This window comes from Drosophila subpulchrella, chromosome 3L, assembly GCF_014743375.2.
Source record: "Drosophila subpulchrella strain 33 F10 #4 breed RU33 chromosome 3L, RU_Dsub_v1.1 Primary Assembly, whole genome shotgun sequence".
NCBI lineage: Eukaryota > Metazoa > Arthropoda > Insecta > Diptera > Drosophilidae > Drosophila > Drosophila subpulchrella.
The window spans coordinates 5,724,625-5,748,853 of NC_050612.1; the positions used below are offsets into that span (position 1 = coordinate 5,724,625).

Genomic DNA, 24,229 nt, shown 5'->3' on the forward strand with positions numbered 1-24,229 from the left:
TAGTTTAACACAGTTTTGAAAGCCATTTAACTTTTATATTATTATAGTTCATAAAGAACGTTAATTATCTTAGACGTTGTGTATATGTGCTATAAACTCCGTTCCTGTAAAACATTTTTGATAATTCTTTTATAATCCTTCCTTCTTTTGATGATAGTTGTAACTCTTGCATAGAGTACTATATTTTTTTGAGTGCATGCCTTGCTAATGATGCTTCCCGCGGAGCTCACTTGGGAAACTCCTTGCGCCGCTTCATTATCTTTGTAATCCCGGCCACCATGGCCACCTCGGGCAGCGACAGCTTGGCATCCTCTTGGAAGTCGCAGCGTCGGGTTAAATGCAGCCAGGTCCTTTCCGGATTCAAGGACAACGGCATTTGCAGCCAGCTTACGTAGTCGATTTTCAAAGAGCCCGTGAGCAGCTGGTCGAAGGGGGTGTTCCCAATGAAGAACATGGACCTCAGAACCGAGGTCTTGGCCTCCTTGATGTTCTGACCCTGGATGCCTTGAAAAGGACTCGGATCATTGTCACCCGTCCCCAACTGCTCAAGCAACCAGTCCTTGTTGAATTTCAAGTAGTTATAAACAACTTTCAGGGCCTGCTTTCCTATGTTTGTGGTCAAAACATCGCTGACCAGGACTTCGGCTATATAATCTGCGATTCCCACATCCAGCTCCATGGCGTAATTATTTGGGGGACTGTGGCTCAGGCGATCCGACTCTGCATTTGTCAGGGCCAAGTCATCCATTTTGATCGTACTCACAGCACTCATTCCTCCAGCCCCCCGATTATTGCTCCCTGGAGTTCCTCCGAAATCCGTGTCCAAGTTAATACTCTCCTTGGCCTGTTTAAGAAATAGTTCTATTTGATCCGTGTGTTTGTCGTCCTCGTCAATTGAACAAATGGCCTCCGATATGGAATAACAAATGGCGGCCTTGTCTTCATTTTTAGCTGATTAGAGTTAAATATGAATAGGCAAAACCAAAATAATCTAAAATAGTTTTATCATTTCATAAAAAGTATTATTAACTCACCCTGTTCATACGTCTCTGCTGTTTTGACCAGCTCTGTATAGAGTGCTGCAAAAACCACCTGCAGTAGCACGGAATCCCCCAATGGCCTTGTCGAGACTGGTATAATGTCCTGTAGCAAGGAGGCGATTTTGTACAGACCCTCGGGAAGGCAGTCCCAGATCTCGGAGACACACGTTAGAGCTAAAGACATGGCCTGGTACATGCTCGCTCCATTTTCCACGGCATTTACCAACATATCCACCACACAATCGAGAACAGGGTATACGAAGTGCATGATGGCCTCCAACCAGGGAGTTCGCTTCTGGTTCCACACCTGTCTTTTGTCCAGGCAGTCGCTCCAACCTGCGATTGCGTGTTCCTCCAGGGTTTTGATCAGACAGGACTTAATGTCCACCGCCTTGCCCACAGCTACCACTAAATAGGTTAGTGAGAGGACTATCTGATAGTTCGATTGACCCACGGGATCTGGATAGAAATGAAATTATGAATATATATTCTACTTTTTTAAATGGTTATATGGTTTTATATTTCAGATACTAAGTAACGGAAATATTTTTAATTTTATTAGACATCTTACCTATATCCCCTGCTATAGAATCGGTGACATTGAAGCACTCCCCGCGACACAAAAATGCCTCGCACTTTTGAGGTGCACCCTCTGCGCTGGTAAACGATATCTTTGCTACGTTTTTAAAGTTTTCCGAAGACGGTAAATACTGCATCAGGTGGCGCATTATAATGCCCGTGAGATAGGCATCTCTCATCAACAAAATCTTCAACAGGTAAGACCAATCTGCCTCTGGAAAGGCCAATAAGACCCTCAAATCCAATGAAATAGCCGTGTTGGTTGAAAGATCGGAGAATTCGGTGACCCATTGACAAGACTGTTCCTTGGGAAAATATCTGGGGAGTGCGAAAATGGTCCAAGCACTTGGCAAGCCGTGGCGAGAGCTAAACATCTCCATGTTGTCCAAGCCTTTGCGGAATACCTAAAAAGATTTAAGGTACATCTATATAATAAGAAAATATCTTCTAAGATTTCTTCAGAAACAGTATATGACTAACTTTATAAATACGGGTTCAATGCACCAACTTATAAAACCTTTTTGCCTTACCTTCGAAAGCACACCTAATGGAGAACCCCTTAGGAGGAGGCAGTAGAAGAGCTCCCTGCACTTGGCGTGGATATCCCTTATAATAACACTCTGGTTACTGAGCTGCAGGCCCACATAGGCCTCACCACTCTCACAAATATGGGGCAATAGCTCCGCGATGCAGAGCAGCATATTGCAAATATCCACCAAATGCAGTGTAGAGCGAGCCACACTAGTTACTATCTGGGTATACCGTACAGTCAGTACACTCAGCGTTTCGTTCAGCATTCCGGCGAATATCTTTTGGGCCATTTTCGGGGGCACCGAGTTCCACAGATCGGTTTTGGAGCCCCTCATGTAATGCCACCACATCTGAACAGTATAGGAACCCCTTTCTGACTCGAAAAACGGTTGCGTATCCTCCCAGTGCAGGCAGTCGGCATCCTGCATTATATAGAGTAAAAGCAATCGGCAGTGGAGGTCCAGGAGTCGTTCAGCCAAAGCCTCTGACATCTGCGAATATTGCTTAAAACTGAGCTTCAGAGCTCCTCCCTTTTCATCGCCTTTGGGGGGACATATAGTTGTGGTGGCCGCTTGCATATAAACACTCAGGGAGTTCTTAACCAGTGAGGCAGCTCCAATTGTGGCAGTGAGCACAGATAAGTCGGCATGATCCAGGGACTCCTGTGAGAGCCGATGAATGTGCTCCAGAAGTAAATCAGCGGATTTGGTCACTAGCTGCACAAACTTATCCGGATCGGAGGTCTTCACGGTGACACTTGACTGGGGTAGAGAGAGCTTTTGATATAACAATATTTAAAATTATGTGATAATAAAATCTTACGAAATCTCCTTCATTCATTTCCTTTTCGGTGTGCAACAGACCAGAGGGCTTTCGGTAAGAGGCAAAGTACTCATCTTCCCACCTAAAAAAATTACCAATTTTGTGATTGAATAATAAAATCAATAAATAATAAAAAAAACTAAAAAATTAATCTACATTAATTAGTAGATGTATATTAAATAATGAATTTATTTTCGAGTTACTTTTATTATCTGAAACTAGTACTGTATCTTGATATCTAAATCAATTTTCTTTTAAATATTTGCGCAAAAAGCGTCCGATATTATCTGCACTTCGAAAAACTCTCCGTGAGATGAACCTGACTATATCGACTCGACTGATCATGACAGTTTCTTCATGATACAGTCAGACTTTGATGGCTTATATGTTTCATCCTTACTCTATGATTAACGAGTATACACCCTTCTACTACTTAATCATCAGTGCGCAAGGAAGCACATCATGAAGTTCTGGGAAATCTGCAGAGTTATCAGCTGTATTTACACTTTATAAAGGAAAAGAGAGCTCCAAGCTCTTTATTGTTCCAGTGTTCTAGTCTAGTAAATTCGCTACATAACAATGACTGATAAGTATTTATATAGTCGTTCGATACTATGAATTTGAACTATATAAAATAAATTCATGATAGAATAGATTTGCGACAAAGGGGACTGTTAAGTTTGAACAGAGTCCAAGAAGCATTTATAAAGAATTTCAGGGTAGAATCAACATCAGTACGCGGGCGTTGATTCAATTACAATGTACTGCAAATTAACTTTCGCCTCATGGCTTGTTGGCCTTTTGGTTTTCTGTTCCAGATCAGGATCCGCTCAATTTTTGGAGAACTTCTGTGGACATAGCAGGGAAGGACTGGACCCAAATGCAGTGGGTCCCTGGACGGCCGTCTTGCATTATTCTGGACGAATCGTTTGCTTAGGAACCCTGATCCACGAACGGTTTATTCTGACCGCTGCCCATTGCGGTGATTCTGGTGGATTCTTGAAAGTTCGCTTGGGGGAATACGGAAGAGTAGGTTCTGAGGTGGCGGAAGACTATACGGTTTCTGCTTTCATCAAGAAACGCAATTTTAACCCGGAATCGCAAGCCAATAGCATCGGCCTAGTAAAACTGATCCGGTCTGTAGAGTACAAAGAACACATAAGGCCCGTGTGCATTCTCTTGGATTCGCGAATGCAGACTTTGGCTGATGAGTTGGATTACTTCACTGGAACAGCATGGATGCACTGGGATAGGAAGCTAAGCTCCAAGAGTGTGGACCGGATGCCCCAGGCTTGCGGAAGTCTTGTCAAGAGCCAGTTTTGTGCCGGTAAGAAGGATCTTGAGTCCTGCGAAGAACCCTCCGGTTCTGCCCTAACCCACCAAATAAACTACATTGGACCAAACCGGACCGTTCAGTTTGGAATCGCAAACTTAATCGAGACAAACTGCTCAATCTCGCGAGTTTACACCGACGTGGTGAGCCTTTCCCAATGGATCGGTATGGTGGTGAACTCTCAAAATACCAATGATGGTATTGATGAGCCGCCCATGACTAGTCATCTTCGAGAACTTCGATTTAACACAAAACGGAATTGAAACTGTAAAATATCCCAATTCCATAGGAAAAAAAATCAATGTTGATTTGCATTCTTAAAATTACATATACATATTGTGTTTTAATAAACATGTATAGTAAAAATAAACATTTAAAAACTGGGAAGACGGTTTAGTCGAGCCTCGACTAAAGTAAAGCTGATCGATACCCGTTATCCAGCTAAAGGGAGCAAAGGGGAAATGGAGATATACCGTGGGTGCGACAGTTCTAAGGATTTGTGGACGTTAGAGTAGGCGTGGCAACATTTTATCAGGCAATCGATAGGTATTGACGAGATCAATACACTTAAGTTAACATTTTTTTCGTTTTTGGCGGTTTGTGGGCGTTAGAGTGGGCGTGGCATATTTGTGTTGCAAACTTGAGCTGCGTATGAAGATAAGGGATCTAAATCTGTAATCTCAACTGTCTAGCTCTTATAGTTTACGAGATCACAGCGTTCACACGGACAGACGGACCGGCGGATATGGCGGATATGAGCAAAAATATATGTACTTTATGGGATCGGAAACGTTATACCTGTAACTGATACTTTCCGACGAATCTAGCATATCCTATTACTCTACAAGTAATGGGTATATATACCTACCATCTTATTAATTTAATGGCTGCAAAGGAAGCGTAACGTGGAAAATCCAATTTTCCACCCACAACTCCTGAGCAAATTGGTTCCTGAAGCACCCGTTGATGTGTCTGTTTATTGGAGAGGAGTTATGTAATGGTCGACCAAGGCAACCTTATCGGTTCTTACCTGGTAAAACTCTAGATCGCGCTGTAGTAAAATAGGCACTCTGTCCATTAAATTTCCCTCTTCGAGCACCTCCATAATTAAGTCTTTTATAAACTTTATAAGTTACTTCAAGCAAACTGCTTTGCATGTGCTAACGAAAAAACAGTTTATTTAGTTCACTAGTTGTCAGGGTAACATAAGCAGTATTTTATTAGAAAGCTAATAAATCGAAAATGGTCAGCGATAATTTTTCAGAGGCCAGTTTATCTTTACTATTGATCTTAATTAATGTTTTGAAGAAATTTAGAACAATAGTTTTTGTTGCTATATAGTCTAAGCACGCAATAAATTACCTAGAAAAGTCTTCCATGTTTTTAAAACGTATAGTTTTACTCCTTGTTTAAAAAAAAACTCATATCTGTTAAATAAAATTTTATATTGAGTTTTACTTTTCATCTGAAAGTATGCTTTATTTTTGTGTCCACGTTGCACTCAACCTCTCAATTATTTTCATTTTGTTGATAAGACGGCAACCTAGCTCCCCACCCTCTCTCTTTGCATTAATTTCATTTGCGCCTGCGATAAGCTGCCCACAAAAGCGGATCCGTCCCGCTGGTTCGGCATTCAAATCTGCCCTCAGTTGATAATTGACTGGCGACCCGGGCAGTCGCTGTTTTCATCCGAACACCTACCAAGTGAGTACCGCCTTGATAGAGATGCTATCAGTGGGTCCGCTCTGCTGGGGATCTAGACAAAAATTTCCAGCCAGCAACCAAAAACAGGCGGAGCTATTATCGCTCGATAAGAATGGTATCAGGTCGTAATCAGTAATCCATAAATCTCCTCTCGTTCTCAGACAGAAAAGGAACTTTTAAATAAGCCGTGGTTTTAAGACCACAATGTTTAAGTTCGTTGGTCAAATGTAGCAATATATACAAGCGATTTGTGAATGATTCTATTCTATTTTAAAAACTGTTTGTAATTAAATTATTATAAACTGTAGACCATATTTTTGATTTCAAGTGAAAACGTATAAAAGTTAAAGTTTCCATGGGTGATAACAACTGATAGTAATCTTTAGTAAATAATATCTAAAATTAAATAACAGCTTTCAATAATTTTATAATTTTATCCAGTATGCTGGCACATCTCAGAAATCTTTCGAGGCTGGCATTGCCCCGTCGACTGGTCACCCAGTCCGCCAGCTACTCATCGACCTCCTCGTTCCTGATCGACCAGCCGGAATACAGTTTCCTGAAGGAATTGGGCCTAGAACGCGACAATCCAGGAGTTTATTCCGGTCAATGGCAGGGTAATGGGTCGTCCATCACCAGCTACGACCCCGGAACTGGCAGACCTATAGCCACAGTGCGGCAGGGAAATGTGCAGGAGCTCGAGCAGACCATCGGGCTGGCAGTGGAGGCCTACAAGCAGTGGCGACAGGTTCCAGCTCCAGTTCGAGGTGAAATAGTACGCCAGATCGGTGATGAACTGAGGAAGTACAAGGAACCGCTGGGAAAACTTGTGTCCCTCGAAGTGGGCAAAATCTACAGCGAGGGTCAGGGAGAGGTGCAGGAGTTCATCGATATCTGCGACTATGCGGTTGGCCTCTCCAGGATCTATTCCGGTCAGCTGATCAACTCAGAGCGGGCCGACCACTCGATTCTGGAGGCCTGGCGTCCTCTGGGAGTGGTGGGCGTTATTTCGGCCTACAACTTTCCCAACGCTGTTTTCGGCTGGAACGCTGCGATTGCTCTGACCACTGGCAATAGTGTGCTGTGGAAAGGCGCTCCCAGTACGCCGTTGGTCTCGGTAGCCACCACCAAAATTGTGGCCGATGTGCTGCGCAGGAACAACCTTCCGCCAGTAGTGACCCTTTGCCAAGGAGGCACCGATGTGGGTCAGACACTGGTGGCTGACAAAAGAGTGAACCTCGTGTCCTTCACCGGCAGCTGTCAAACTGGTCGCGATGTGGGCGTAGAAGTCCAGCGCAGATTCGGTAAGGTCATCCTCGAGTTGGGTGGTAACAATGCCTTGATCATCGATGAATCTGCAAACGTGAAAATGGCCCTGGACGCAGCTCTCTTCGGTTGCATTGGCACTAGTGGTCAGAGATGCACCACAACCAGGAGAATTATTGTGCACGAAAAGCTGCATGATCAGTTTGTTAAGGCGCTGGTTGGTAAGTACAAGCAGCTAATACCCAAGATTGGGCACCAGCTCGACGCTCAAACTTTGGTGGGTCCCGTGCACACGCAACAAAACGTGGAAAACTACAAAACGGCCATCGAGGAGGCCAAATCCTTGGGTGGAACAGTGGCCTTCGGCGGCAAGGTAATCGAGCGGGAAGGTTTTTACGTGGAACCCACGGTAATCACTGGCTTGCCTCACGATGCCAGCGTTGTCCATCGGGAAACCTTTGCCCCAATCGTGTACATCCTCAAAGCCAAGAACGTGGAACAGGCCATCGAATGGAACAACGAGGTGGAGCAGGGCTTATCATCCGCCATTTTCACCGAAAACATTGGCCAGGCCTTCAAGTGGATTGGAGCCAAAGGTTCCGATTGTGGCATCGTCAACATCAACACCACCACCAATGGTGCCGAGATTGGAGGTGCTTTCGGAGGAGAAAAGGCCACTGGAGGTGGTCGCGAATCCGGATCCGATGCCTGGAAGCAGTATTGCAAGCGGGCCACCATCACAGTCAATCATTCCGGCGAACTGGCCTGCGCCCAGGGCGTCGTATTCAATGTGGAGTAGAAACAGATATGATCAATTTAATGTCTTCCTATTTGCTAAAATTTAAAATACATAAATGATGTCCGAAACTAAATGCAACCGAGTTAATTATTTCTATTCCTTGCTGATGTCGAAGCGCCAGAAGTCCACCTCGATATCTTTGGACTTGTGTTTGTGGAACTTGTAGCTTGCGTCGATGTTGTAGCGCAATTCGGCGACCACAGAGCCGCGCGCACCCCATTCCTGCGCCTTTTTCTGTATGTAGGACCTGAAAATAAAATAAGAAGGAGAGGTAAAGTTAAAATAGAACCGAAAACATTTAATTATCAATTTCACAGTCTTTGTACAAATACTAGGTGTGCTTTTGAAAACTGAGTTTGCTGAATGAGCTATATACATATGTACATGACCAAATATACTCGCTAACAGTCATGGATACTCGTTAATTAAACAGTAATAAAAATAAATTCGATACATTTTTTGGTTTTTTTTTATGATAGTTATATGACATCCTAGTCAGCTGGCAAACTAGTTTGTGTAGAAGCAGATAGTCGTAAATGGCGGATCAATGTTCGTCAATGATATAAATACTTTTTAATTCTTAGAAATCGTAGATGTTCATTAACATGTGAAACCGTTTTATCAACATCTGATTATTAGCGATCCTTGATTGAACCAGACATTTTTGTAACAAAACTATAGTAAGAAACTATAGAAATAATTATGAATGGAAGAAATATCTATATATTTATTTAAATATCGCTAGAAATCGGATGTTAGAAAAATGATTTGACATATAATCCGACGTACAATTATAACTTGACTGTTGCGTGCAATGTTTAGTAACATTACACATAATTTTATCTTATCTCATTTAGTTTGAGATTGTGCAGTGCTTGTTCCTCTAAATATATTTCAATGCTTTTCTTGCATCGTTTACAGCCGACTTCAGGTGTAGAACAGCCGCAGGCAGTTAGGACCGCTCAGGCAGCAACCGTTGCCGCAGACGGGCACCACACCATCTCTGGCGACGCGACGGCAGAGGAGCGGCGGTCCGCGGTAGTCCCGGCGATAGCAGGGGCGCTCGCACACAGTCCCACCCATTTGCACTCTGATTAAGGTGGGGCGGCAATGCCCACGGCCCAGGATCTGCGTTTGGACGGATACGGACGTTAGCAGTAGTGCAGCCAGGATCAGCAGGCAACGAGCAAGAACCATCTTGCTTCTGTCTTCAAGTTGCTGTCTTTACCTTTACTGACGTTGCTGCCGCGTTTTATAGTTGTCTGCTTGTAAACCGATCAAAATAACAGAAGAACAAGCAGAGGTAAGGAAGACCACTTATCAAAAAGCAGCAGCAATTGTTTCTGTTGTTTGCCAAGAACAAAAGACCACGCATCTGTTTGTACCCGTTTCTCATAGAGTAGGAAGATATATTGTACAATGACCATACATATATCAGAGAGTAAAAGAAAACATATAATTCTATTTTTGAAATGCAATTATAGAATTTTTGCATTTCACATTTAACTTGCAAGTACTGCATTTTTAAATATTAAGAGGAATCGGTATCGAGGAAGCGTAATGTTATAAAGAAATCGTCAAATTTTAAATCGGTTAAGCTAAGTTAATTAGTTCTTAATTAACATAGGTTGTACTACCACGATGCCCGAGATGATCCCAAATCTATTTACCTTTAAAACCTCAAGAGGATTTTTCAATATTAAATAAAGGAAACCGCGTTTTTTTAACTAAATCCAACAATATCTTGACCGTTCATTTTAAGATTAATTGAATATGTTAGGCAAATGTGCGGCTATCGAATAAATCAAAATAATTGGAAAAGGTCAGGTCACTCCTTCAATTCTTAAATATTTTCCAAATATAAAGAGAAAAGCAAGGGAAAATCGTAGTCTCACCGTGTTGACGTCTTGTGCAGGGAGTAAACTGCGCTGTTGGCCAACCGAAGCGCCACCTCCAGGAATCGCATGTCCATGCCAGCATTGTGTTTCGTCCCGAATGGAGGGTTCATCACCACCGTGTCGAAGGACTTCTCCCACTTGCTGCCCGCCAGCTGCAGGACGTCCGCCCGGACGCAGTCGACATTGGGCAGCTCCATCTCCACAACATTGCCCCTAAACGTGTCCACCGCATCGCCGTCCAGTTCAAAGCCCACCGTGAGCTGGGCGCCCAGGAGGGTGGATGCTATGCTGAGCATTCCGCAGCCACAGCCCAGATCTCCCACCAGTCTTCCCTCGATGTCCTCGTGCTGCGCCTGCATGTGATGGGCCATGCAGGCGGCTATGTGCGGGGGCGTGGGGTATTGTTCCAGCAAGATCTTGGGCTGCTCGAAGCCATCAACGCCCTGGAGGTACTCCTCCAGCTTCCGCAGCTTCATCCGGGCCATGGTGGCTTGGACTACTTGCTGATATTAAGGCCGGCAGGGGCGTTCGGAGTGGTGGGCGTGGTCGCGGGCGACGGCAGCGGCTCCAGACGAGGCAGCACGGGTATAAAGCTGTTTCCAAAATACGAATCCTGAGGTACAAAGAAGCCCAGAGTCGTAGAGCTCGTTGGATTAAATGCAGAGCGGGTGGTCGATGTGGCATTGGAGGCAATGCCCACGCCCGCCTGGAAGTCGGGAGTCGGTGTCGTTGGCTGGCCCAGTAGCTGGGTGGTTGGCATCTGTTGAAAAGGACCAGGTAAATAGATAGCTATTGGGATAACCACATTCCGCATCGCATATGCTCACCTGACTCGTGGTGCTCAGCCCCAGGTTTATGATCCCGCCCGCGAGCAACTGCTTCTTCGTCTGGATCTCCTCGAGTATCTTGCGGTTCGTCTCTGCTTGCTGGGCACTTGTGGTGGGAAAAGCCATCAAAAAATTAATTGTCAAAAAGTCGCAAGTATTGGGGAACTTCTTTGCAAGTCGTGCTGATTCGGCTACTGGCATTTCGCACGTTGTGTCGTGCGGTCACACTAGTTTTTACTAAGAACGTTTGAAATCTGTAGGAACATTTGGGGTATTCAAAGACCGCTTTATTTGGATAAGCAAAGGCTCTATTTCCAAAAAAGTTCAAATCCAAATTATAAGCCATTCAAAGTTTTAGGGATCTTTTCGTGCTTGGTTCCACATTTTCACGACTTTCAATTGGCTAGTTTGTTATAATATCCTATGTTGGATTTAATGCCTAGAACTTATCTTAATATGTATTTTTTGTTTTTGTTGCTTTCTGATACACATTTTACAGAAATGATACCACAAAATAATTGTAGTTTCCTGCTGTGCTGAAATAATAACACTTTTAATCTTTCACAGTGTTCCTCGATTAAAAAATGGAGGTATGAAATCATATCCTTTCACTATAGTAACAAAAAACCCACACAAATCATATGTATTTTGTTATTCAAGTGAAAAGTATTTAATGTCTTCAAGAAAAATCTAAACGGAGACTTCTACCGGAATGAAATAAATTTAAAAATGAAAACAATGGCGGGCTTCCAGTACTGTTACATATTTGAGCTATCGATAGTAGTCCCATTCGATAGTCGCGGTGTCTTAATTGTATTCGATTGAGTCGATTGTGATAATAACGTGAGCAGACAACAACAAAATAAAAAATTTAAGTGGAATAAAAACAAACATTAGCAGTTCTTTCGGTATCTTCTTTAAAAAATCTAACTATTTGCGCGAAACACGAAAAACACGTGCATCATCATGAGTATGAGTGACGACGACCGAGACATAGACATCGAGAGTGACGTAAGCAGATCCCCCAAAAACCAATACGTGGGCTTTATACTAATTATAATGCCAAAATTAACTATTGTGTAGGACGATGCGGATTCGGATACTGGTCTGGGTTCCTCCCGCCACACGAGCACTGCGAATTTCACCCAGGTTTGATTGTCTCGGTTCAAAATAAATATGAAGCGACTGCGCACATTGCCATTTGTTGATAAACAGAACGCACATGTTGTTGTTGTTACGAAATCGTCATTACATACAGCTGAGGTCACAATAATAGGAGCATTTTCAAGTCCTTGTTGGGCAACCAAAAATATTTGGAGAGTAGTTTACATTGTTTATTTTTGTTTTTAGATAAAGAAAAGCAAAACAATTTAAATTAAGCATTTAATTTAATTTAATGGTTAGTCGTTAGAAGTATTTGTGTTGCCCAAATAATATGTAATTTATTCTTAATACTCTTAAAAATATTAAACAGTTTCCATGCAAAGAATGCTATGTTTTTCAATTGTTAAAAATATATCTAACGTTTTTATCCAACCCACCAATAATTTCCATTAGTCTGACCTCAGCTGTACTGACGAAGGGATTTCCCCTTGTTTACATTTCTTCTGTTTGTTTGAAGGCCGAGAAGCGGGCGCATCACAATGCCTTGGAGCGGAGGCGGCGGGACCACATCAAGGAGAGCTTTACCAATCTGCGGGAGGCAGTCCCCACGCTCAAGGGCGAGAAGGTAACTGTGTGCAATAGGTGATAGTGTGGCGCCCATTTAATGTTAGAAAGTAACACACGTTTAAATGACATTGAAAACACGACCCAAAGTCTATTCTTATACTGTCACTCTATAGAACATACCATTTTAATGATCGAAAACACCTTCTCCATATAAGCAAATCCATAAATATTGAGCTCATATACATTTTTCAACGATAACAAAAATTCTTTATTTTACAGGCGAGTCGAGCTCAAATCCTGAAAAAGACCACCGAATGCATACAGACAATGAGGCGGAAGATCAGTGATAACCAGAAGGACATTGAGGAGATCAGAAAACAAAACTTTATACTAGATCAGCAGAGTAGGTCCCATATAATCTCCTTGTGAACTTATTAAAGATTTTGTGTTTACTACCCAGTTCGAGCCCTGGAGAGTCCGAATGGTGACTCCCTCGCCGAATTTCTCAGCGACGAGGAACTGGAGAGCGAAGAGGCCGAAGACGACCTCGACCAGCCAGACTTCAGCAGACGCAATAAGAAGATGAAGACCTTCCACGCATAGCCGCTTCGCCAGTCCCAAATGCTGCATAGAGGCCTGTGCCGGTTTTCACATTCAACGACAATTTGTAATACTTTTCGCTTTAAGTTTACCTTAGAGTTGTGTTATCCAAGAGCAATAGCCCCCCAAAGTTGTGAAGAAATCGCTTCCAAATTCAAATCAGTTTAAACTCGATCAAATTAAGTGGAAATGAAAACTAACAAGTCCGATAATCATAATCATCATTAGCTGTAAGTCTATAATGTAACCCACCCAATCGACCTTAATTTGTATGCGTGTGTCTTTTGTACTTTGAGCAAATAATCACTCTTGCTAACAGTAAAAAATGTAAGTAAATATTTTAGAAAAAAAGCAAAACAAATGGTCTATGGAACTCGGTTCGGGAAAGCTTTTTATCATCATTTTCTAAAAATTCGATGATAACAATTCATTGTCATATTCACACAGAATGACTTTCGCCTTCAAATGATTGCAAAGCAAAATTTGAAGGCTTATCGAAAAATGATTGATAGGGTAAAAGTTGTTTTAAAGACTACAAATTTAGTATTTAAAAACTTAACCCTGCTCTTAAATCATTTAGATCAAAGCTCTACCTCACGTTAGGGAAATTTGAATAAATCAGTTCATTTCTTAAGATTTAGCAGCAACTTTGAGAACAGTAAAATTGTCAGGGGTTTGGCTTAAATTCAGTATAATTAATTTTCATATTTAAAAGTAAATGTTTCTTCCGTCCGTTCGAGTTGCTACATAATCTTGGCCTCAATCAAAAAAAGCTAATCAAAATGTGGACATTCCAGAAAAGGTTCAACTATCTACCCTAAACAATACAAATCAGTTTTATATATATTTTACAAAAATTAGCAACAACTACTTGAACTTGAGGGTCAGCCAGAGGATGAAGAAAACGAAGAGGACGAAGAGAAACATGTAGCACATCTGGCGGGCACCACCGCCCTGCTTGGCCAGTCGCATCACTCGCGTCATCGTGTTGCCCAGGAACCCGCTCGTGCGATCCATGTCGTCGTCGATCCCGCGCAGCAGCTTGTCCTGGTAGCGCACCTCATTGCCTATGTCGATGGTGAGGGACTTCAGGGCCCCGATCTTCTGTTTCAGCTCCTCCGCCGCCTGTTCGTTCTCCGCCTCCAGGGAATCGTGGCTCGCCGCAGGATGGGATCCCGATGGCTGCTGGTTCAGGGGCTGATATGGGTAGTTGTTGCGGCGCATACTGCTCCCCGTGTGTGCCAGTTTGGCATCCGGATTGCTGAGGATTGGGAATATGTAACAAAAATCAGTTCCAAGCCCGGAATCTCAGAGTCCCAAGTGACACGTAAACGTAAACATGGAATCTCACCCAGCGGCAGAACAGCTGTTGTGGCTTTCGTATCTGGTGTCAACCTCTGTGGCTGACTAAGCATTGACCCTTGACCTGCCTTCGTCGGAATTCCCAGAAGCGGCTGACTAATGCTCCAATTAAGTTAATGAAACTTTTTAAAATCTAATGCAATTTTGTTGGTCGCCGAGCAGTGTGACCAAAGCGGAGGATCGGACAAATGCCGTAGTAATTTAACTCACTTTTACGATATTTGCTTAACCCATTAGATTGTCATTACTTTTTCTTAAACCGTAATTGTCCACGGTACGGATACTTTATAACTTTTCAGTTGGCTTGTGCACTCTTGTTTATTTTTCGTTTTTAATAAATTGTCATTTACTTTTTTAATCAATAACTTTTATTATAAAAATGTTTTGTAATTTATAAGTTTTTATTTTAACTATCGTTTTTATTACGTCTGAGCCTAATTTGCTAGTACTTACACTTAAATAACACATTTGTAAATTATCATTAGTAAATATTCATTTTTTTCTTGGCGTGCAACAGTGGGCTAATCCGCGTGACTATTACTGTTAGGATTAGGTGTTTGGGCATTTTCAGTGCACCCGCCAACGGCCATACTGCTCCAGTGTTAGTAATTATTTAGGTAATTTTGGCCAACAATTCAGCTTGCCGCTCTCGTTTGTTGCTCCCATTCGCTTTTATGACCTGACCGTGAAATCAATAGACATCAAATATTTAAATCGGTGCGGTGGCAAGTGCGTCATCATCGAATCCATCGGATCGCCGAGATGATTCGACCTCTGAATTCGCATTTTCATTGACCCTGACCAAGTGCACTCGTTTGTTGTTGTTGTGTTTGCTCATTGCTTAATGTCCCCCTGCCTCCCCCACCACCCTCGATGATCAAAAGACAATCAGTTTGCGTAATACGCCACAATTACAACAACAATATCAACAATTGCGCGTGATAAGGACTCGAGCCAAACGAACCGCGCACCACGCGAACAAAGTTACTGATAAGCCCTGCAACTCTTTTCCCAGATTTAGCATGACGGAACACACGGAGGTCGTGCCCCACAATGGCCTGATGGATGGAATCGCCTGGGGGGTTGGGGTCCCCGTGGAGGCCCTCCGATTGCTCCTAACCATCCTGGCCGGTAAGCTATTATATCTACTTGATTTTAAGGTTTATTTTTGGTCTTTCACATCGAAAGATTGAGTTAAAGTATACCAAAAAGATATGTATCTAGGTTATATGTATGCACAGGTGTTAATACATATAAAGTGGGTATTGCTTTTGTTAACTTATTTTCATAAGAAAATTTAGCTGATTTTAAAATTTGTTGGAGCTTAAAAAATCTCAATACGGTTGAAGCTTAAAAGATTATTATTTTAATATTCCGAAATTAATATCTATTAAAGAAATATTATTAAAACCAATCAAACACTAAAAATGTTAAAATAAACCTGCTCAACACTCAACATACAACTAAATGATAAACTATAAGTTAAAATATTTGTATAAAAATATTAGACATTCGACCTATGACTAACCAAACATTTTATGTCTTCTTCCAGGCTATCCCTTGGCAGCGTTCTATCAAAAGTTTATAGCCGTCATTGCCGATAAGACCGTGCATCACATGTTCTTTGCCGGATGCGGCGCTGGGTTGTGTTACTTTAACTATGGCCGCGACACATATCACTCCCTGGTGGCCATCCTGACCACCTATTTCCTGGTACTTCTCCTGCGAAAGAAAGCACAAATATTCCTGGCCATAAACTTTGTATTCCACATGACTTATCTGCTGCTTGGCTACTTCTACACCTCCAGCAATGAATACGATATTCTGTGGACGATGCCCCACTGCATTTTGGTACTCCGAATGATTGGCTACGGCTTTGACATCACCGACGGACTGAAAGAGGAATCGCAGTTGTCTAAGGAGCAGAAGGAAACAGCTCTGAAGGAACCCCCTTCGCTGCTGGAACTCTTGGCCTTTGCCTATTTCCCCAGTGGATTCTTGGTGGGTCCACAGTTTCCCTATAGCCGCTATCAGGCCTTCGTCGACGGCAAATTCCGTCAGCACGAGGGGAGCTTGGAGGCTGGCGTGCGCCGGTTTGGAGCCGGCGCCGTCTACCTGATCGTGTGTCAAGTGGGTCTGAGATATCTACCCGACTCGTACTTCCTCACCCCGGAGTTTGCGGAAGTTCCGTTTATCAAGAGGATCTATTTCCTGGGCTTCTGGGCCAAATTCAGTCTGTACAAGTACATATCATGCTGGATGCTCACAGAGGGAGCACTCATCTGCATTGGCTTAACGTACAAAGGAGAGGACAAGAACGGGCAACCCGATTGGTCGGGCTGCAGCAATGTGAAGCTAAAGCTCCTGGAGACGGGGAACACGATGGAACACTACGTGCAAAGCTTCAATGTGAACACGAATCAGTGGGTGGGACAGTATATCTACAAGCGACTGAAGTTTCTCAACAATAGAACGATCAGCTATGGCGCGGCTTTGGGTTTCTTGGCCATCTGGCACGGATACCACAGCGGATACTACATGACCTTCCTCATGGAATACATGGTCGTGAGCACCGAAAAGCAAGTGAGTGATCAGAGTAGATTTATATGTGAAGTTAACTTATGAGTTAAATCAAAATTAAAAAATACTTATCGAAAATTATTGAAAATATTTATACCTACAGTTGCGGCAACAATAATAGCACCAATGTGTAGGCAATTCTTCTTTGAGCTACTAAATGGTCATTTCTTGCAATATTTTTATTCTGTTTGTAAGGGTAAGTAGGGTTACAAATCCACTAACTAAAACAAAAGTGGTTACGCCCACAATGCGGATGGTTTTTAAAACTTCGATACATTTATCATAAAAGTAGCAAAATTATGCGGCAACAAAAATAGCACTATTAACGGTTTTCGTCTTAAAACTTCATTTGCTCAGATTTTTTGGATGTTTTTCGTTTTGTTATATTAAGAATAAGTACTACTAAGTGAATTGGTAAAATAATGAATAAAATAGTGTTCCCAATGGGTGATTAAGCGCACTGTAATGGTACAAATAGAAGGACATTCAAAAAGCCAATTTATAAAGGCAATGCAAAAGATAAGTTTAGTTGAATCGTCGAATTCTTTAAAATAATGATTTGTAGTTACCTAAAACAAGAACACAAAAGAATAGCACGCAGTGCGAAAGCCGCAATGACCCCATAACTGTAAAAAAGTCATGTGCATGAATGCAAGTAGGACCCGTTTAAGCCGCCTATGAAGTTGCATTTTTTTTTTTTATTATTTGTAAGTACATAAAAAGTTGGATATAATGTACATAAACAAAAATGATGCGCTTGACGTCTCCCTAGACTGCAGAGCATGGGTGAATTTGAAGTACGAGTCTTAAATAAGGCCCACAATTAAAGGGAAACTCTTTTATGGTCTGGCGGCGGAAAATTGCTTATGTTTAGATGAAAAAGGCTTAAAATACACCTCAGATAACCTACAAATCAAAAATTGAGTTCCCAATTCACATTTGCAAAGAATAATAATGGTGAAGCAAATATCATGGTATGGGCATATACTCGTACTATAATAATGGTACCATGTCATAATGTAAGCCCATACAGGATCAACATGTAAACTTTGATAGCTCAGAAATTATGATGCAATTATATTCGTAATACAAAATTATTTTATTTTGGAAGCTTTACCACGATTATAAACCAAAAAAAATCTGATAGAGAGTCGTCTAAAGTATCAAAACCCTTAAGCTAAATGGTATAATGGGGACCTTTTAAGCCCGAGATCTAAAATAAATCGAAAATCTTTGCAGAAATGTTAAAAAACTATGTTTTTAATGCAAAACTGAAGAAAAAAATCTGCCCTGGAGCTATTTTGAAAGAGTCAAACAACAATTTTGCCAAGGAAAGGTTCTGGTGTCTAGTGACGTCAGGTCGGTCGTTGTTGTTGTTGTTGTTGTTGAAGCCCAAGCTTTAGAACAATATTTTTTTTACCTTAAGATGTATAAAATCATACATTTCAATCAAAAAAAATTTTCAAATCGCGGTTATTTCTAAGTTTTTTAAGCCTTTTCTTTAAGTGGTGCTATTTTTGTTGCCGCATAATTTTGCTACTTTTATGATAAATGTATCGAAGTTTTAAAGACCGTCCGCATTGTGGGCGTAACCACTTTTGTTTTAGTTAGTAGATATGTAACCCTACTTACCCTTACAAACAGAATAAAAATATTGCAAAAAATGACCATTTAGTAGCACAAAGAAGAATTGCCTACACATTGGTGCTATTTTTGTTGCCGCAGCTGTACGTATATAATATTTTTACTTTCCAAAACAAAAAGCTTGCGAGGTTATTTTAGACCCTGGCTCACCTTACCCATAAGTAATTTAAATAATTTTTAATGACCTTATTAGGCAATTCCGAGCCCAAATGCCTCTAAAGCTTTTATGAAGTGATTAATTTTTCACAAATGGGTTATAATTGGTGGCATTTAAATGCTAAGCAAAGCCTATATTATTCAGAATTAGAAAATAATGTTTTCTTTCTGTACTTTCAGATAACCCGCTTTTACACCAAAGTGGTGTTGCCCAAGTGGGGCCACATCCTCAACAACTCGGACATTTACAAACTGCTGTACTTCATCACTATGAAATCGTATAACGTAGTTTACATGGGTTGGTGTCTCACCGCATTTGTGTTTCTGAAATACGAGCGTTGGATAGTGGTGTACGGAGCGGTTCACTACTACGGATTCACGGTTCTGATCGTCTGGGCTGTCTTTTACCACACCTATAATCACCTTTTCCGGATCAGTTCTCGAAAAGAAGCTGGTGAGGATGGCAAGTTAGAGGACAAAAGTACGGAAAAGCTTACAGAGGAAAAGAAGCCAGAAGACAAAAAGTCTGAGTAGGGGAAGGATTGGAGGAAATCACCGGCAGGAAGTTCTCAAAATTTTAGTTTTGCCTTGACAATTGTTTGGAATTGGTATTAATCAAAGAATCGAATTGTTTTTACTAACCAAATAAGAAGTTTTACCAAATAATATGCCACTGTAACTAGAGATTTGTTAACTAGCTATTGGAATGCAATTTTATACATATATATCGTCTGCCTAGTCAATGAGGAGTCATCCCCAAGTATGCAGTGTGTTTTTTGGCGATAAGATACTGTCTTATCTGGCTGAAAAACACATTGTCAGTCTTATATATAATATGGAATTGTAAATTGTATAAGTGTTAAACCCCGTTTAGTTTAACTAGAAACTAGACCGATCACACATAAGACTTTAAGGAGACCAGGGTCTTTGAAAATCAAACCACTTCTGTAACAGATTTCTTGTATTTGAAAGGGGAGCATCCGAGGAGACTTAAGCCACAAAGACAGTTTTATACTAATGCAAAGATGATTCAAAGATATATTTTGATATGCTCACGCTAAGTGCAAATTTGATGAATGGAAATGCGAAATAAATGCAATGAAATTATTTTTATATACAAGGCAAGCATTTACTGGGCATGGAATTTAAATGGGGGAAGTGGTTATCGTATTGCGACATCTTGCTTGATGCGTGCACATTGAACTTTTATAGTTTAATGCAAGAAATGTTTTAATAAACGAGGATCGCCATGAACTCGTGATAAACAATGCAATCAAAGGCATTTGAATAATCGTAGATACAAGGAAACTTATTTATTGATCATAAAATAGTCATGAGAATGTACTGGGAGGTTGCTCGGGGTGATCTGGGCTCTAATGCTCCATGGGCTGGGCATCGCCTCCGCCGCCCTCCACACGACGCTTTGCTCCGCCTCCAGAAGCAGGTTCTTTTTCCAGCTCCTCTGTGATCTCGCTGAACATGTAGTCGTCCTGGTACTCCTTCAGGATCTTGCTCGAACGATTCTCGTCCAGGAACAGCGAGTACACCTTCTTCACATCCTCGGTATTGACTTCGGTGGCCTTGCGACGACGACAAACCAAATTAGCTGTGGTGATAAGTTGAATGGCATAGCGCAGGCTCGTATCTGTGGCAATGCGCGTGAGTATGGTGAGGGCATCCGGGTGCATGATGCAGTCCTCCTCCTCGCAGCGGATCTTCAGGATCTCCTTGACCTCCTTCTCCAAATAAGAAACTGTGCGAATGATGATCATGCGATCAAGTAGATCAATGGGGATGCCATGGGGGCTGCGGTAGTTGGTGCCCCTGATGCGCGTGATGCCGCGATTGGTGGCCATAACCACAACCGGGGCCATGTCAGATTCCAAAGCGCGATTCAAATAGGAGAAGCACTCAATGTCCAGCATGTGCACCTCGTCTATAAAGAGAACACCCGGGTTTATCTCGGCCTTGCCCTCTTCACGCCACTCGAGCACCTTGTTGTTGATTTGGTCGCGCACCTCCTGCTTGATTTCACCGGTATCGCCGGAGAACAGAGCCAGGAATCCGTGCGTGCGACTGTTGATCACATCGATCTCGTGCAGGGTGACAGTGTGCACCACCTCCTTGCGTTTCTGAAGCTCCCCCTCGGGGCACTGGACGAATCTGGTCTGAGCGCCGGTGGCGTCGTAGTCCCTGGCTCTAGTGAAGCTGCGTCCCAATCTGTTCACCTTGCCTGAGGCCTTATCGATGGTAATCACATCGCCTGCCTGGATCTTCTCCTTCATGAAGCACTCGATGATCTTGTTGCCCAGATCGTAGTTGGTCTCCATCTCGGTGGTCTTCAGGGTTACCTTGCCCACCTTCTGTCCAGTTCCGGTGGCGGGGCGCTCGATTTGGATTTCCACCACCTCGCCCTCGATAATCTCGGTCTCCTCCTTGATGCGAACGCCAATACTTTTGCGCAGCGCCTGTGACAGAGCCTCGGTCTTGCTCATCTCGAGGGAGTAGATCTCCGATCCGGACATACTGGTGAATGGGGTTTCGGTGCCCAGAGCCTGGGCCATTCCCACAGCGATGGCCGTTTTGCCGGTGCTGGGCTCTCCCGCCAGCAGGATGCATCGACCGGCGATCTTGCCCTCGCGCACCATTTGCACCACCACTCCGGCGGCGCGACGGGCGTCCTTCTGGCCCACCATTCCCTGGGAAACCAAGCGAGCCTCCAGAACATCGTCCAGTCCCAAACCGCGAATGTGCGAATGGGCGCCAATGCGCTCGATGCGAGTCACGTCGCGTACCTCGATTTTCTCGGTCTCGGCCATTTTGTGCTTTTGCAAAATATTACTTGTTACAAGTTCTACTGTTTTCCAATTTTCCGGGCGACTCACTAGTTGTTTATGGAGCTCAAATAAGTTGCTAGGCACAAAATTCGGATAGGAAAACGCCGGGCCTGCTCATGTGTTTCGATGACTGTTATCGATATCGGAAGGTCTGATTCGTCTTTGACAGCACTGGCAAGCGACGCACATGCTGTCGGTGCTGGCAGCTTGTGAAAGGCTAGCTAGATGTAGCTATAAATGTTAGGATGGCAAAACACAACAATATACGTATAATGAAACAAACCAAAAACATTTAAAAAAAATGGATGCATCACTTCTATTTTTGTCGTGTGCGAAAGGCTTTGAAAGGCTATAGCTCCCATAGGAATAAAAACATATAAATTTAAAAGAAAAATTTAAAGAAGTAATAACTTAGGTGTTTTTTGTTTTTCGGTAAACATATACTGTAGTAAATTAAAATGAAACATTATCTTTAACTCAATGTAATAAGTTTTAAATTTTCTAAAAATCGGAAAGCTCTGTACATACAATGCTTTCACGGGAACGACCAGCAAGGGTATAGAAACTTCGGCGTGCCAAAGTTAGCTTTCTTTCTAGTTATATTTATTCTCTGTGCCCAAATGTATTACACTTACCAATTTTCTGTTATTATACCCGTTACTCGTAGTAAAAGGGTGTACTAGATTCGTCGGAAAGTATGTAACAGGCAGAAGGAAGCGTTTCCGACCCCATAAAGTATATATATTCTTGATCAGGAGCACTAGCCGAGTCGATCTAGCCATGTCCGTCTGTCCGTCTGTCTGTCCGTCCGGATGAACGCTGAGATCTCGGAAACTATGAGAGCTAGGCTATTGAGATTTGGCGTGCAGATTCCTGAGCTAATTACGCAGCGCAAGTTTATTTCAGTAGAGTGCCACGCCCACTCTAACGCTCACGAACCGCCCAAGCCTGTGGCGCCCACAATTTGCATGCTAGATACAATATTTCAACTGAACTGCATTGGTCTCGTCAATACCTATCGATTGACCCAAAAACAATTTTGACATGCCCACTCTAACGCCCATAACGCTTAAATCTGTCTTCCGCCGGTAGGTGGCGCATTTAAATCTCGCTTTGCTGCTTGCATATCTCCATTTCCCTTTAGTCCCTTAAGCTGAGTAACGGGTATCTGATAGTCGAGGTACTCGCCTATAGCGTTCTCCCTTGTATTTTATGAAAAGTATGCCTAGGCTCCAAGTCAACGTTGTGCTATGGAACACATCGCTTATAGTGCCTATTCGTATGAGTTCGATTTTACACTTACAAGTTTTTGGGAATCTGTGATCATTTTGATCATTTGACTTTTTTAATTTTAATCAGTCAATAATTTAGGTTGCCAACTTGAGAACTTTATGAAAGGGAGCACTGTGAGACAGTGACCGTAACTTAGAGCTATTTGTGACTTTTACTTTAAAAGACTTATTTCGAATTTTAAAAGTAAAAAATAACGCAAGATCTTATCCACAAAGTACCAAACAATCAGGAAATTTGGAAAACAAACAAAACCATATTAACGCTTGATTACAAAATACATCAATTTCCGCAGAGCTTATGGTGCCTGTATATAGTTTTCTACTCTATGGATGATCTTTGATTTCGTAAAAAATATCTGTAAACACGATGAAGTTTTAGTTTGAAAATGGATTTCGTTTTTGAAAAGGTTTAAACTGAGGATTTTTTGGAACTGATAACAAATAAGTTTCTTAGAAAACCGTTCTATATAGCTCTGTTATTTGAAGCTCTTTTATAGCACAAAATGTTACTGCTATAAGAAAATATATCAAATGCCATACTCACCTCTTAGAAGTGGCAGACTCAGTAGCAGCTCCAAGAAGGGTGGCAACGTTGGCCGCACATCGATAGTCGAAATTTAGGAAAATCGATAGACCCTTGTCGTTTTCGGGCTTCGTCGACAAAACGATCATTTTGCTTTTCCAACGCGAGTGGGTCTGTCGTGGGATAGCTCTAAAGGAATCAAATTTTTCGTCTGATCTGCTCATTTTTGGATTTTCTTTCGTCCATTGAGGACAGAGTTTTAGTATACTTAGGAAATTATCTTTGTTTAATTTTTATTAAGTTGCGTAGCCCAAAAAGTTTCTTAGGTCATTTCGTTCTCCAACTTTTCGTCAGGGTTGTTACATTCCGTTGGTTCTATAACCAATTTAGATTCAACAATTGCATTGTGTTTAACAACATTAATAAAAATTTTTTTATTAGTTCTGGAGTAGTGTAAGGGCGTGTAAGGGCGGATGCACCAACGTTATCCTCAAATGCTTCGCCGACTTGACGCCATATATCTCTTTCCACTTGGCCAAGGAGTCGTTTGGCTTGCGCCACCTTTCTTCCGTCACATATAGCTGGCCGAAAGAAGAAATAACTTTTGGCCCAGATGCAGTCTTCGTAGGCGAAAATTGTCAAAGTATGTGTGCGACACCTCAAAAATGTTAATGTATACGGCGGACAAAAAAATGCAAAAAATATTAAAGTGTTAGAATGTACGCTCGAATAATAACAATCTTCATTAATAATAATAATTATATA

General features: G+C 42.1%; 10 protein-coding genes across 12 annotated transcripts; 4 read left to right on the plus strand and 6 right to left on the minus strand.

The window, feature by feature from the left end:
- Positions 1-226: 226 nt before the first annotated feature.
- LOC119553481 lies at positions 227-5,410 on the minus strand. Its single transcript, XM_037863890.1, has 7 exons — positions 5,336-5,410; positions 5,174-5,277; positions 2,973-3,054; positions 2,150-2,911; positions 1,612-2,023; positions 1,035-1,499; positions 227-951 (listed from the first exon to the last, which is right to left on the minus strand). Exons 1-7 carry the CDS (start codon positions 5,408-5,410, stop codon positions 227-229), a joined length of 2,625 nt encoding a protein of 874 aa, XP_037719818.1.
- On the plus strand, positions 3,718-4,671 carry LOC119553482 (serine protease grass). Its single transcript, XM_037863892.1, has one exon. The coding sequence runs from the start codon at positions 3,732-3,734 to the stop codon at positions 4,566-4,568; it is 837 nt and encodes a 278-aa protein (XP_037719820.1). The 5' UTR covers positions 3,718-3,731; the 3' UTR covers positions 4,569-4,671.
- A 557-nt stretch (positions 5,411-5,967) lies between the features above and the next one.
- On the plus strand, positions 5,968-8,147 carry LOC119553961 (putative aldehyde dehydrogenase family 7 member A1 homolog). The gene is made up of 2 exons (XM_037864657.1): positions 5,968-6,009; positions 6,451-8,147. The coding sequence occupies exon 2, from the start codon at positions 6,452-6,454 to the stop codon at positions 8,072-8,074; it is 1,623 nt and encodes a 540-aa protein (XP_037720585.1). The 5' UTR covers positions 5,968-6,009; position 6,451; the 3' UTR covers positions 8,075-8,147.
- On the minus strand, positions 8,069-10,491 carry LOC119553962 (rRNA N6-adenosine-methyltransferase METTL5). Its single transcript, XM_037864658.1, has 2 exons — positions 9,970-10,491; positions 8,069-8,321 (listed from the first exon to the last, which is right to left on the minus strand). The coding sequence occupies exons 1-2, from the start codon at positions 10,455-10,457 to the stop codon at positions 8,168-8,170; spliced, it is 642 nt and encodes a 213-aa protein (XP_037720586.1). The 5' UTR covers positions 10,458-10,491; the 3' UTR covers positions 8,069-8,167.
- On the minus strand, positions 8,887-9,677 carry LOC119553964. Its single transcript, XM_037864660.1, has one exon. The coding sequence runs from the start codon at positions 9,269-9,271 to the stop codon at positions 9,002-9,004; it is 270 nt and encodes an 89-aa protein (XP_037720588.1). The 5' UTR covers positions 9,272-9,677; the 3' UTR covers positions 8,887-9,001.
- On the minus strand, positions 10,441-11,007 carry LOC119553963 (SOSS complex subunit C homolog). The gene is made up of 2 exons (XM_037864659.1): positions 10,800-11,007; positions 10,441-10,732 (listed from the first exon to the last, which is right to left on the minus strand). The coding sequence occupies exons 1-2, from the start codon at positions 10,998-11,000 to the stop codon at positions 10,469-10,471; spliced, it is 465 nt and encodes a 154-aa protein (XP_037720587.1). The 5' UTR covers positions 11,001-11,007; the 3' UTR covers positions 10,441-10,468.
- A 607-nt stretch (positions 11,008-11,614) lies between these two features.
- LOC119552646 (protein max) lies at positions 11,615-13,396 on the plus strand. Its single transcript, XM_037862342.1, has 5 exons — positions 11,615-11,810; positions 11,883-11,948; positions 12,421-12,528; positions 12,750-12,873; positions 12,931-13,396. The coding sequence occupies exons 1-5, from the start codon at positions 11,766-11,768 to the stop codon at positions 13,071-13,073; spliced, it is 486 nt and encodes a 161-aa protein (XP_037718270.1). The 5' UTR covers positions 11,615-11,765; the 3' UTR covers positions 13,074-13,396.
- A 348-nt stretch (positions 13,397-13,744) lies between these two features.
- Positions 13,745-14,616, minus strand: LOC119552647 (BET1 homolog). Its single transcript, XM_037862344.1, has 2 exons — positions 14,422-14,616; positions 13,745-14,331 (listed from the first exon to the last, which is right to left on the minus strand). The coding sequence occupies exon 2, from the start codon at positions 14,292-14,294 to the stop codon at positions 13,938-13,940; it is 357 nt and encodes a 118-aa protein (XP_037718272.1). The 5' UTR covers positions 14,295-14,331; positions 14,422-14,616; the 3' UTR covers positions 13,745-13,937.
- Positions 14,617-15,030: 414 nt separating this feature from the next.
- On the plus strand, positions 15,031-19,478 carry LOC119552644 (lysophospholipid acyltransferase 5). Of its 3 annotated transcripts, none has more exons than XM_037862340.1 (4): positions 15,031-15,049; positions 15,448-15,563; positions 15,985-17,015; positions 18,993-19,478. In XM_037862340.1, the coding sequence occupies exons 2-4, from the start codon at positions 15,455-15,457 to the stop codon at positions 19,344-19,346; spliced, it is 1,494 nt and encodes a 497-aa protein (XP_037718268.1). In that variant the 5' UTR covers positions 15,031-15,049; positions 15,448-15,454; the 3' UTR covers positions 19,347-19,478. The 3 variants fall into 3 exon arrangements, with proteins under 3 accessions (XP_037718268.1, XP_037718266.1, XP_037718267.1); XM_037862338.1 differs by lacking the exon at positions 15,031-15,049 and adding an exon at positions 15,056-15,161; XM_037862339.1 differs by lacking the exon at positions 15,031-15,049 and adding an exon at positions 15,064-15,149.
- A 622-nt stretch (positions 19,479-20,100) lies between these two features.
- Positions 20,101-21,788, minus strand: LOC119552645 (ruvB-like helicase 2). Its single transcript, XM_037862341.1, has one exon. The coding sequence runs from the start codon at positions 21,629-21,631 to the stop codon at positions 20,186-20,188; it is 1,446 nt and encodes a 481-aa protein (XP_037718269.1). The 5' UTR covers positions 21,632-21,788; the 3' UTR covers positions 20,101-20,185.
- Positions 21,789-24,229: the final 2,441 nt, after the last annotated feature.